The sequence below is a fragment of the Haliotis cracherodii genome, unplaced genomic scaffold, assembly GCF_022045235.1.
Source record: "Haliotis cracherodii isolate W230 unplaced genomic scaffold, xgHalCrac1.p SCAF_5, whole genome shotgun sequence".
Classification (NCBI taxonomy): Eukaryota; Metazoa; Mollusca; class Gastropoda; order Lepetellida; family Haliotidae; genus Haliotis; species Haliotis cracherodii.
Window position 1 is genome coordinate 46096754 of NW_027266308.1, and position 12060 is coordinate 46108813.

General features: G+C 40.0%; 1 protein-coding gene across 1 annotated transcript; it reads left to right on the forward strand.

Annotated features, from left to right (window-relative positions):
• The first annotated feature begins 3312 nt into the window (after positions 1-3312).
• LOC139441991 (G-protein coupled receptor GRL101-like) lies at positions 3313-11729 on the forward strand. The gene is made up of 15 exons (XM_071222742.1): positions 3313-3401; positions 3692-3867; positions 4055-4222; positions 4427-4537; positions 4628-4744; positions 5078-5287; positions 5794-6124; positions 6568-6743; positions 6947-7081; positions 7223-7339; positions 7530-9086; positions 10021-10157; positions 10847-10889; positions 11182-11408; positions 11571-11729. Exons 1-15 carry the CDS (start codon positions 3313-3315, stop codon positions 11727-11729), a joined length of 3753 nt encoding a protein of 1250 aa, XP_071078843.1.
• Positions 11730-12060: the final 331 nt, after the last annotated feature.

Consider the following 12060-nt stretch of genomic DNA (forward strand, 5'->3'; position numbering starts at 1 on the left):
TGTTACACAGAAATTCCTACTTTCCACACGAGTTCTGACAAGAGTTGTTAGGCTTCATCTGTATCAGGAAACTTCACCTCTTTGTGTGAGGTTTGACCTTATTGGATGCCCCAAACGAGGTAGGCTTTGGGGGCAAAATGGTGTCTACGTAAAATGTTGAGTGAGTTGTTCAGTGGTTCATTATGGTAATGAGTTAACGTTGGTAACTGCCTCTCTGTTATATCATCATTTGATCAGATTCCTTTATAAGGCTATTTTGCTACTGCCAAACATGTATCGACCCTAAAACACAGGGTCGGGTTATGTCAAATTCTAGGTAGTAGAACGATACCATTTCTTTCCAAAAAAAGAACCTTACTTCCTCTATTGTTTTCTGCTGTGGAATCAAGGAAACTAGACTAGGTTTACTTTGCTCAGGACTTGCCTAGACTTTTAGTAAAAATATATTAGATATATGTAATCGACAATCATGGCGCACCGTGGGTGCCATTTACCCATTGTCATGTGTTTAACATAGTGACCGTCGACCTAAAATGCGCTGAAGGGAGTACAAACATGGGTTTGTACAGAATGCCAGGCCACAGTTTCAACCAGAATGTCTTCAACAACAGCTTTGCAACATCAGGTGTTACCTCAGAGGAGTGCAAGAATAAGTATCTGTCAAACACACACATCTACGCCTCTTATCGATATTCATTTTCGGATGAATATTGCACATACCTAGTGGGGAATAGGTATAGTCGTCACAATCAAAACTGGTGGGTCACAGGATATGGAGGAGCTACCGAATATGGACAAGTGTGGTGCCTGGTTGGTAGGTAGGACCTTGAAAGCCTCAACCTGCATTTTGTAGATGGAATCATATTTTTAAAAGAACGTTATGATACTGTTTTAAGTGACTACAATATTCGTGTTGTCATATGTTGGAAATTTAGTGAACTGTTTGGATAGACTGTAATATGCATAATATTTTAATCTTTTTTTCAGATTCTGCTGACGTTTACAAATGTGGTGGCGTTGTGAACAGCACTGGGGAGATTATTTCTCCTTCCTACCCATTCTACTATGGAGAGAACATAAACTGCACTTGGACTGTACGACTGGAGGAAGGATCGTTTGTCAGACTTGGATTAATAGATCTAGATCTGGCAACAAAAGAAGAATCTTATGTAATATTATTCTTTCATTTTATGAATCAGTGTTGAATTCCATGGTTGACCATTTAAAAGTTTGACGGGGCTTGCCAGTTTTCAAGATGGAATATCGTTATTGTCACTTCTTCTAGGTATAGTTATAGCTTCTCTCGAGGCGCGCATTTGTTTTTATCACAATAGGTGTTTCGGGATATACAGGTAAAGAACTTTCGAGGACACATGGTTTTATTGAAAAACAACAACAGTCCTCAAGAACATCAAATAATTGGTCCTTACCAACTACAAGGATATGAATGTATGTTGTATATGGCGTGAAGTGAACATTGTAAGCTATGTTGCCATATGTATAATTAATGCATAAGTGCTTAAGGAAAATATGGTTCGTTAGATTGTTGTTCATATGTCCCTCTTTATTCAGGATGCTAATGCGTATTTCGACTGTGAGGATAGACTGACAATATCGGACAGAAACCGTGCCGGAAGCCATATTGTCGCTACACTGACAGGACATACGTTTGAAACACTCGAAGGGCCACACTATATATCGTCCTCCAACGAAATATGGGTTAACTTGTTCGCTTGTCCAAGAATAAGAGAGACTCAAGCAAGAGGTTTTACAATAAAAGTTGATGCAACAGGTATAGCATATTACTGGAGAACATACCCGATGGACATCAGTCATTAAAGCAGACATTTCATTTGAACCAATAATGTGATTGTCATCTCCCAGCGAGTACTTTATATATTCCTTTGAAGTGCCAGAAATACGTTTACATACGTGTATGGAATTGATCATTATTTGTAAAATTAACATGCATGATTCTGCTACTGTAAATATTGTAAAGAAACCTTTTTATTATTATGGTCCATTCGAATAGTTCATTTACATTTGTAATTAAACAGGGAGACATGTTAATAAGTGATTTGGAACAGTACTTTTACATGCAGAAGAACACCATCATTATGGTTTTGCAGCTGACTTTGCCAATTTCAGACTGTGGCGGTTGTGGCCAGGGTGAGTCCAGCTGCTCCAGACAGGCCGAGTGTTCTCACCAGTGTGGCTACATCTCCAGTGCTGCCTTCCCTAACTATTACCCGGTGTCGACCAGTTGTCATTGGAGAATACAGGGTCGGATTGGACAGTACGTCACTGTGACCTTTGAAATGATTGACGTCATAGCTGTTGGAGAGTGTGAGGGAGACTACGTCAGTCTCTTTGACCTTGACCTTGCACATGAGAAAACCTTGATTGGAAAGTTTTGTAAAAATAGAAGGCCAATAGGAGACATTCAGAGTAGTTGGCAGATGATGGATGTGGAGTTTTATTCTGACTTTGATACTGCTGGAAGAGGGTTCCTCCTGAAGTATACTCTGCAGACTATTGAATTCAGCGCTAGTTCAGTGAATACGTCAGGTAGGAACATATCTATATCTCAGACACCTCAGTCTGGTAGAGATACCACCACATAAAGGGTAACCGTTTTTCGTGGAATGTGTTGTGCAATATCAATCTCCTTCAGATATTGTCTGTATTATTTTCACCTGCATAGTTTTACATGAATATTCATGTGTTACTCCGTCGGTGAGTACTTTAATGCCCATTAGAAATAATGATGGACAAATGTCCTTATGCAGAGTGTCGTTTCTTAGCCGTGCAGTGATCCGCTTACAACCAATAGATGCAACTGAAATACCTTTCATGGCTCAGACTGCCAACTAACGTTTCGGTACCTATTTTCCAGGGGCTTGTGAACTTCACTGGTATAAATATGATGACAGCTGCTATCGATTCAATACAGCCGATGATGGATTGTCTTGGCTTGAAGCGGAACGTCGTTGCTCTGAGGCTGGTGGCCATCTCGTCAGCATCAGTAACCTGAACGAGGCTCTGTTTCTCCACTCAACCATCCTTAACAACAACATATTCACCAAACAGGAAATTTATATAGGTGAAGGCAGCGAAAGTACGGACGTTATCCTGTGATTTACCCAGAAAACATTTGTATTTTTCAAGTGTATCGGCGTAATTATTTTGGTTGAATGAATATATTAGCTCCACCGATTATTTGCATAATTAAATACATGTGTGTTATATTCTGCGATGAGTTAAGGGAAAGGTATCGATTAAGACGTCTGGAGGTATGCCCATGATATTTCTATGTTCGTTTTATGTTTGACAGGGTTAAGAAAAACAGGACTTGGCAGATTTGTATGGACAGACGGAAAGCCTTTATCCCATACAGAATGGTAAAATAAGTTGATACATACTGCATTAAAGACACTTTTAAATTAATTTGTCCCATCCATGTATAGGTGTACAGATATTCAGCTGTAAAGTCAAACATGACAAGTTTGTACGTGGAAAATAAAGAGAAAAAAATGTATATATTAATTAATTGGATGATCAGAAAATTAAGTAAATTAAATTAAACACCCCACCAACGAATAACATGCAACACTGTATAAACAACATAGGAAGCAAATGGTTATAAAAGATTGCAATTATACGAATATATGAAATAATCTATCTGTTTCAGGTATGCAGGGGACTCTGATGGAGCACCCCAGCCGGACGGGTTTGAAAGAGAGGCATGCACCATGATGGTCATCTCCAGCATCAGATCCATCGCCAACTGGCACGACGTGGCCTGCGCCTTCAACAAAATCTCTCAGTACATCTGTGAAAAAACAAACAAACCATCGGATCCTTCAGGTTTACGGATTTTCACATCCACATTTCTTAAAAGTACCCTCCATATTTTATCGTTTTGACACCCATCATATGTGCCCACAAGGTTGTACAATTCCCAAAAGGAAGGGCAAAAAGTAAACATTTCATGGAATGTCTAAGTATATCAAGTAAAATATATAGAACGTTGTTCCCATTAACATATTCACAGTGCTAAATGGAGGAGCTGCAGACATCATGATGGACACCTATGACGACAGTCATACCCAAACTGGTTATTACTTCCCTTGCACAAGCGGCGAGTACATATCTGGACTGTACACATGTGACGGAAGTATGGACTGCACTGATGGTAGTGACGAGGATAGCTGCACTTCAGGTATAGCTTTCAGTTTTGATAATAGTTAATGTGCACAATCAGCTTCAGTGAGCATATCCCAAAAAGAGCAAACAAAGAAATGTATCCGAATAATATTAGACGTTACCCTCTAAATAAAATTGACTTATACTAATACTAGTTCCAAACTGCTTTTGAAATATCACTGAAGACGGTCTCAGACTCTTCATCATTTTCATCATTCAGACCCCTGTCCACTCGGTATGTTCTCCTGCACTGGAGGAGGATGTGTGGATTTCGCTTTCTACTGTGACTACAAGGAACACTGCAAGGACGGATCAGATGAAACTCAGTGTGGTGAGAGTCTGATAATTTTACTATTTATTTCAGTATACTCAGGTTCCTATTGTAACTTTATTACCGTGAAATACTCGATTCTCTACGCAGTGTCCCGTGAATGTTCCTCTGACCAGTGGCGCTGCAGCAGTGGACAGTGTGTGTCAGCTGACCAGTGGTGTGACCTCCTGCAGGACTGTGTTGACGGATCAGATGAAGAGCAGTGTGGTATGATCCCATTTATTGGAATAAGAGCAAAATAATCCATGTACATTGTCTGCATACATGTCATGAAGGCACAAAGTCCTATATTAATCAAAGAATCTCAAAGTCTTACATGTTTACTAGCTCCATAAAGGAAACCAGCGATAAACCCAATTCTGGGATTGTCCCAGACTGATTACCTATGACCAGCTTTTCCATCAGGCTGGTGCTTTTGTAACTTAAATGGGAATTTGCCTTCTAGCATGATCGCATTTAGAACAGAAAGCTTAATTCTGACGATGATATCTCTCAATTTCTTGACCTCATCCATGGGTCATATGTCTTTGCTATTACCAGAAGTATGCCGTAAACCTTTCTTCCAATGCTATGACGGACGGTGCCTGCCCCCTGCCCGGGTGTGTGACGGTTTTGTGGACTGTGGGGGAAAGTACAGGGAGGATGAGGGTTCACAATGTACAACAAACTGTCAGCCGTCCTGCAGGGCGTGGTATGCCCTAGGAGCTAGGAACAGTGGCAAATATAGCATTGTTATGAAAGAAACGTCTGGTAGGACCCATATCATATCAACATATTTGGATGCGCTCTTATTTATGTTAATCGTTATGCATATTCAAAGAGATTGGTTTTGATAAAATGCATTTTTTCATCAGTTTTCACAAAGAAAAATGATACTAGGTTGCATAAAATATGTTTCAAATGTTATTCCTATTGTTTTATAGTGTTATGCTATCTTATGACCTAATTAAAAAGAATAAAGTAATGTGGATAAAAACATAAAATAGTATTGGTCTTGGATCTCACATCATTTCGTATATATGTAAATGTGTAAACTGACTAAAATTTTCACCAAGGCGCTTTACACAAGGCCAAACTAATTCAGTCAATTTACAAATATTTTCCCGTCAGCTTGACTAAAAGTAAATTTAGAAGTTCAAAAGGCTTTAAAAACATCACAATAGACTAGTTATGCTGGGATTAGAAGACAAATTTTATTTGTTTTAATCCTACCATTTTAAAATAATATACAGTGCTATTCCCCTTCGTCCTTTTAGAATCGTTTTCTGTGGAGTGTGCATTCAACAAGACTGAGGGAAAGATAACGACCATCATTCACCATGACATGGAAGACTCGACAGTGACTGCGAATTCTGTATTCATAGAAGATCTTCATTACACTCTCCCTGAGAATGCCATTGCTTATGTCATGTCCATGTCTAATACATGCCGCCAGTCAGTGCACATTGACTGTCTCCAAGCGTTTGATTTGTTCCTACTCTACTCTGCTTGGTATGATGTGAACAAGAAGAAGAGGACTTTTGTGGCTGACACCGGAAGCAACTGTAGCTGCATTCTCAATGATGTCTGTGTTGGTAACATTACAAAGTAAACATTCTATTCATTTGATTACACCTGTCATTCATTAAATAAACGAGACTAATATTCGATACTACCTTGATGTGTGCAATTTCACTGTAACCGTAAATCTCCAAACGAACAACGTCATGGATATAGAAAATGAATACAATATCATTATTACTTGCTTTTTTTATAACCAGCCTTTACTATATTACCATTTATCACCATATGATTTAGGGTTCAGTGTGGCGAAAAAAACATAATTACTCCGCAAAATGTTCTTGTCTTGGGATTCGGCAGATATATCTTGTTGTCAGAGGTGACGTCATGGAGTAATCCTCCTGTTATTTTGAATCAGACGAATGGGCATATTGCATATTTTATAAGAAAAAAATATTGAATACAATACACGTATTGTCTTGTTTTCAACCCGGATATTATATCTAGTTAATTCATTGCACCTGGCGTAGGTGCGCCTGTGACAAAACCAGAAACGATCTCTTTCTGGTTGACGACAACGTCTGGCTGACTGACAGCGGGTACCTTGATGACATGGACAGCTTGCCAATAACAAAGATATGGATGTATGATACCCTGCGGTTAAGTCGTGTGAGACATACGGTCGGGCCTCTGACATGTGAAGAACGTAAGTGGATAAACACTAAACATCATCTGCACTGTTAGAACATGTAGATAGTCACATGACTTAATGGTTGATGTATTATAGCTTGTTGTCATGCAATGACAAAACGAATAAGATGAAAATATAGGACAAGGTCGATTTTCAGGTGTTCTGAGAGTATATTTTTGTATGAACACGTTTATGTTCTGCAACCCTTGTTCTTTCAGGATTGCAATCAAACACGAGTTCCCTCATGTGTGCAAGCGGCGTAGTTGTTGCCATTTCTCACAGATGCATCTTGGATTACGACATCTATCAGCACTACACAGGATGTCGTGACCTCACACATATACAGGATTGTGGTATGTTATAATCTGCCTATGAACCTTCTCTATCTGCCCAAGAACCTGGTGCACAATCTTTGAGAGTTAGATACACACCATTCCATGGCGTAAAATGTATGATGTCGTGGCACACTATTTATGCGGTGCTCTGTTCGACAGAGAAGCACGAGTGCCCAGTAAACTACATCAAGTGTCCCTCCAGCTACTGCATCCCCATTAGGTTGGTCTGTGATGGACGCCCGGACTGTGCTGACGGGATGGACGAAAGAGGATGCAGTAGGTTTCTTTTAATTTTGAAATTATGAAACAGAAACATCTACTGCATAGTATCTGATGATTGTTTATGTTTATATAAAAAAAAAATCTTTTCACCACACATCGCGTCCTGCATGTCCCCACACGCTTAAAAAAGATAAAGCCTAAAAAATAACCAATTGTTTGTAAACGTTTTACCTTTTCGTTGCAGTAAATTTCACCTGCCCTGGCAGATACAGTTGTCGGGGTAACAGAGTGTGTATCCCATGGCAACAGGTGTGTGACACTGTGAAACACTGTCCTGAAGGAGATGATGAATATTTCTGCAACCAGGTCTGCCCTGATGATTGTGTTTGTAAAGGATCACAAATCACATGCAGAATGTTTTACCTCGACACTATTGCACATCTACCTCGGTATACTAGGGTACTCGACTTAAGTAAGACTTATAATATAACAATCAAGAATAACACTTTCTATCACATGGAGAGTCTAGCGGTGCTCAATCTTTCCAACCTCGGTGTGCATGAACTGGAAGAGGAGTGTTTTAGTGGACTGGAGAATTTACTACGTTTAGATCTACGCAAGAACTTTTTGAAGAAAATCCCAAATGGTCTATTCAGGAATATGAGAAATCTGCATACTTTGTTACTTACTGGCAATGATATACTTCAGATATACCCTGGGTCGTTTGATGGACTTTCAAACTTGCCATCACTCGACATGTCGAATATGGCCCTTACTACGATAGCTGAAAATACGTTTTATGGGTTATCCAGTCTTATTTTCCTGAACCTTTCGCATAATAAACTCACCTTGATAGAGGACAGGAGCTTCACTGGAGCCGGCAAAGTTCAAACTCTAGATCTTACATATAACGACATAACAGAATTCACTGGAGACATATTTTCCGGCCTAGACAAGCTCAGTTATCTTCACAATGATAAGTATGTATTCTGCTGCTTCAGACCACAGGGTGTTCCAGAAGAACAGTGTCTCCCCGCGGCTGACGAGTTCTCTTCCTGCTCAAACCTGATGAGGAATGAAGCACTCAGAATCTCAATGTGGGTTCTAGGTTTAACTGCTCTTGTTGGTAACCTTTTGGTCATTTTGTCTCGTTGCATCTATGACAGACAAAGTTTGAAACGCAGCAATGATTTCTTTGTTGCTAACCTCGCCTTGTCTGACTTTGTGATGGGAATATACATGATCATCATAGCAAGTGCTGACACCATCTACAGAGGAGTGTACAACTGGAATGACGAGGCGTGGAGAAGCAGCTGGGTTTGTCAGCTGGCAGGGTTTCTAGCAACCCTATCAAGTGAGACATCAGTGATGTTCCTCTGTATGATCACGACAGACAGAGTCCTTGTCATCAAATTTCCTTTTCGAGATTTCAATATTTTCAAACGATTTTCCAAGTACATCAGTCTTTCAGTGTGGGTTCTTGGTTTCTTGATGGCAGCGGTGCCTCTTTTGCCCATCGACTACTTTTCCAGGTCGTTCTACTCAAGATCAGGAGTGTGCCTCGCACTACCGCTCACCAGGAACAGACCTCCAGGATGGGAGTATTCCACCGCTATCTTTGTCCTCTGGAACTTCATTTGTTTTGTCTTCATCGCTTTGGGTCAGGCTGTTATCTACCAGGCAGTTAGGGCCAGTCAGAAGCTAAGGAAGAGGCAGACAACGAACGACATGGCCATTGCTAGGAAGCTCTCCTTCATAGTTCTGACGGACTTTGTGTGCTGGTTCCCCATCTGTGTCATGGGTAAGTTATAACGATCCACAGTAATGCATGACGTTGTCGTTTATAGTTCTTCAAAAACCATCCAAGTGAACATGCAATAGAATCAGTACAGCACATCAGGGCCCTTTTCATACCTCAATGAACCGAAAGAAATACACAGTCAATCCTTATAACTGTCACTAAGGCACTTGTGGACATCCTTCACCAAAATGACAGACTGTGTCCGGTATATTGCATTCTTACCGATGGTTATGTGTATCGAAACTCCTTATCGCGATTATGAACATTCTTGTGTTTCTTCGAAGTGTCGATTTCAATCACACTGTTTAACAAAGCGAATGTCAATGTGCAGCAGAGTATCACGTTGAAACAGACCCTCCCTTGCATGCCAGTGACTTTTGCTAAAGATTAGTCTGGGCCGTTGGGAAACTTCGGTTTTACCTCGCAAAGATTTCAGCCTACACGTGCATTTAGCAAGTGCGTGACGATTGTAGCCGATACCTAAAATCGCAATTTTATAGTATTACAATAATTGTAGCGATAAGATCGTGGGCCCAACAGGAAGGTGGCAAGTTGATTACCTCAACTTACAATGGTGTTCCCCAACATTCCATTGTGGTTGAAGTTGTCCCTCTGGGTGGAAAGGTTTATTCTTTTACAATGAACGCAAGAGTAATTTACCTATTCAGCCAATCAGATTGCCGGAATTTGCTTTTAAATTATATCACCGGATCATAGGTTTTTCGACGTCATACACTGCCTTGTCTATCGCGATGACTCGCACTATAACGGGGTAAAGCATCACACAGACATTGAAATTGTCTTTTATAAGCGCATGACATGCTTTCCAGTTGCTAACGTGATTAATAAGAAAACTACGAATGTTTCTTACGCGTCCAAAATCCCCTAACATGGGGATATTTATAATTGTTAATCGGATGATTTCTGACTACAGGTCTGATGGCTCTCCAGGGCCACATTATCAACTCTGGAGTGTACGCCTGGGTTGCAGTGTTTGTTCTCCCGATCAACTCCGCTCTCAACCCCATCATCTATACTTTGTCTTCAGTTGACACCATGAGAAAACGGAAGGTAGCAATCTTCTCTATTGTGCACACACAAGCGTAAAAAAACCCCGCCAAGATCCGGGGTAGAATTGGTCTTCAGGAACCCATGCTTGCCGTTAAGGCGACTATGCTATGCGACTAACGGGATCGGGTGGTGAGGCTCGGTGACTTTGTTGATGCATGTCACCGAATCACAACTGCGTGGATCGATGCTCATGACGCCAATCACTGGATTGTCTGGTCCAAACTCGAGTATTTACAGACCGCCGTCATATAGCTGGAATATTGCTGTGTGTGGCGTTAAACAACAAATAAACAAACACAAACATAAAATCTCATGTTTCAAATAAAGATGATTATGCTGAAAATTCGGGATTCCGCATATTATGTTCTTTGCTTTAACCTCAGGGTATAAGTTACAATAAAATTAGTATATGTACTTTCCTGATTTCCTGGTTCACCGATCACTTGATTGTGTGGTTTGTTTACAGGCCGCCGTAAATAAATCCTTATTTTTTATGCAAATTGTGTGAATGACGGGAGCTGCAAGTAGGCCTGGACATGCTTACCTCTTTTGCCTGGTGTCATCACTGATTTTCAGCGGCCCATTCATAAAATTGTCACAGCTATTCTAACATTTGCTCCAGTTTTCAATCTACTTCGGTGGATAATCCAGACGGTTTATTCTTTGGCATTGACAATTTATATTTGCAGCTGAAGAGAGAAAAAACGTTCTCAAGTATGACTCGATCAACAGGTATGTGTGTGTGTGCTATTGATTCAGTGACAAGTAACAGTGACGATGAGTTAATTATGCATTTTCTTAAACAGTGCTTATGTGGAAATGTACTCATGTATTAATCTTGCTTTGTTTTATCTCAGATGCGTAACCTTGAAGTAATCACAACTTATATATTAATAATTTAAACGTTGGCCAATTCAAAAGTGTAGAAATTTTTGTCATTTTGAACAAGTTATTACGCTAACACATACTTCCAGGTACATTTTACAAGGTACAATAATTCATTTATTTTTGTTTGCTTTCACAGGCAGGACAAGGTCCTCTGTCCCTCATATTTTGCAGAAAGAACTCCTCTTCCTGAGCCAGCCCCCGAATTCAGTCTGTTTGTCCTCTTACATTGGGTCACTGACGTCAGCCCGAGATATGCTGACCATTGCTCACCAGCTAGCCAGATCGGTGGACCTTTTTCACTCCAATGGTCTTGTCAATGGCTTGGTAGAGACAGACAGTGTATACGTTGTTCTTGATAACGGGGTATGTTTCTGAGGTCTCTTTTAATAATATAGCTGTCGAATCATATTTAGACATTTTAATGTGATTCATGTGCATTTTGTGTCTTGTCGTCGTGTTAGAATTGGTGCTATCGAACTTTGTTGGGGTATTTCGCTGCTTCACATATATCATATCATTCTACAGATTATCAAAAGGGTGACTGCAGCATGTGTTCCCATGGCAACGGAAATCGAAGACGAGTATAGTAAGGATATCTGGGACTTTGGTCATCTTGTATCCAAGATGTTGAAAGCTTATACAGTCGCTAAGAAACAACGTCTCGCAAATATGGTCGACAACTGACAATGGAAAGAGATATGGATACGATACCGCCTCCTCTTCGAATGGACATGATGACGAAAACTACTGTGCGACGCAGTTAACAATAAAATCTGCAATATAAACAATGTTTGTTTTTGTTTCGCTTTCATATTATAGATACACACAGCATGAGACCAATGAAACTTCAAATGGTATATTTAGCACCAATTTTAGAGTATCAATTATTTTTTTCTGTTTCCTCGTATTCTATTGGGATATTGTGTCAATGTTGACTGAAAGAGCTTAAGCATTTAGGTTTAAGGCTGAACGAAATATGGATCATAATGAATTGGCTTTGGATGAAAATGTGATC

Excerpts from the sequence above, each read along its gene's own strand:
- LOC139441991 (XM_071222742.1), top strand. The coding sequence starts at position 3,313 with ATGTTCGTTTTATGTTTGACAGGGTTAAGAAAAACAGGACTTGGCAGA. Across the intron at positions 4,223-4,426 it reads CGAGGATAGCTGCACTTCAG|ACCCCTGTCCACTCGGTATG; the intron begins GTATAGCTTTCA and ends TTCATCATTCAG. Across the intron at positions 10,158-10,846 it reads ACACCATGAGAAAACGGAAG|CTGAAGAGAGAAAAAACGTT; the intron begins GTAGCAATCTTC and ends TTATATTTGCAG.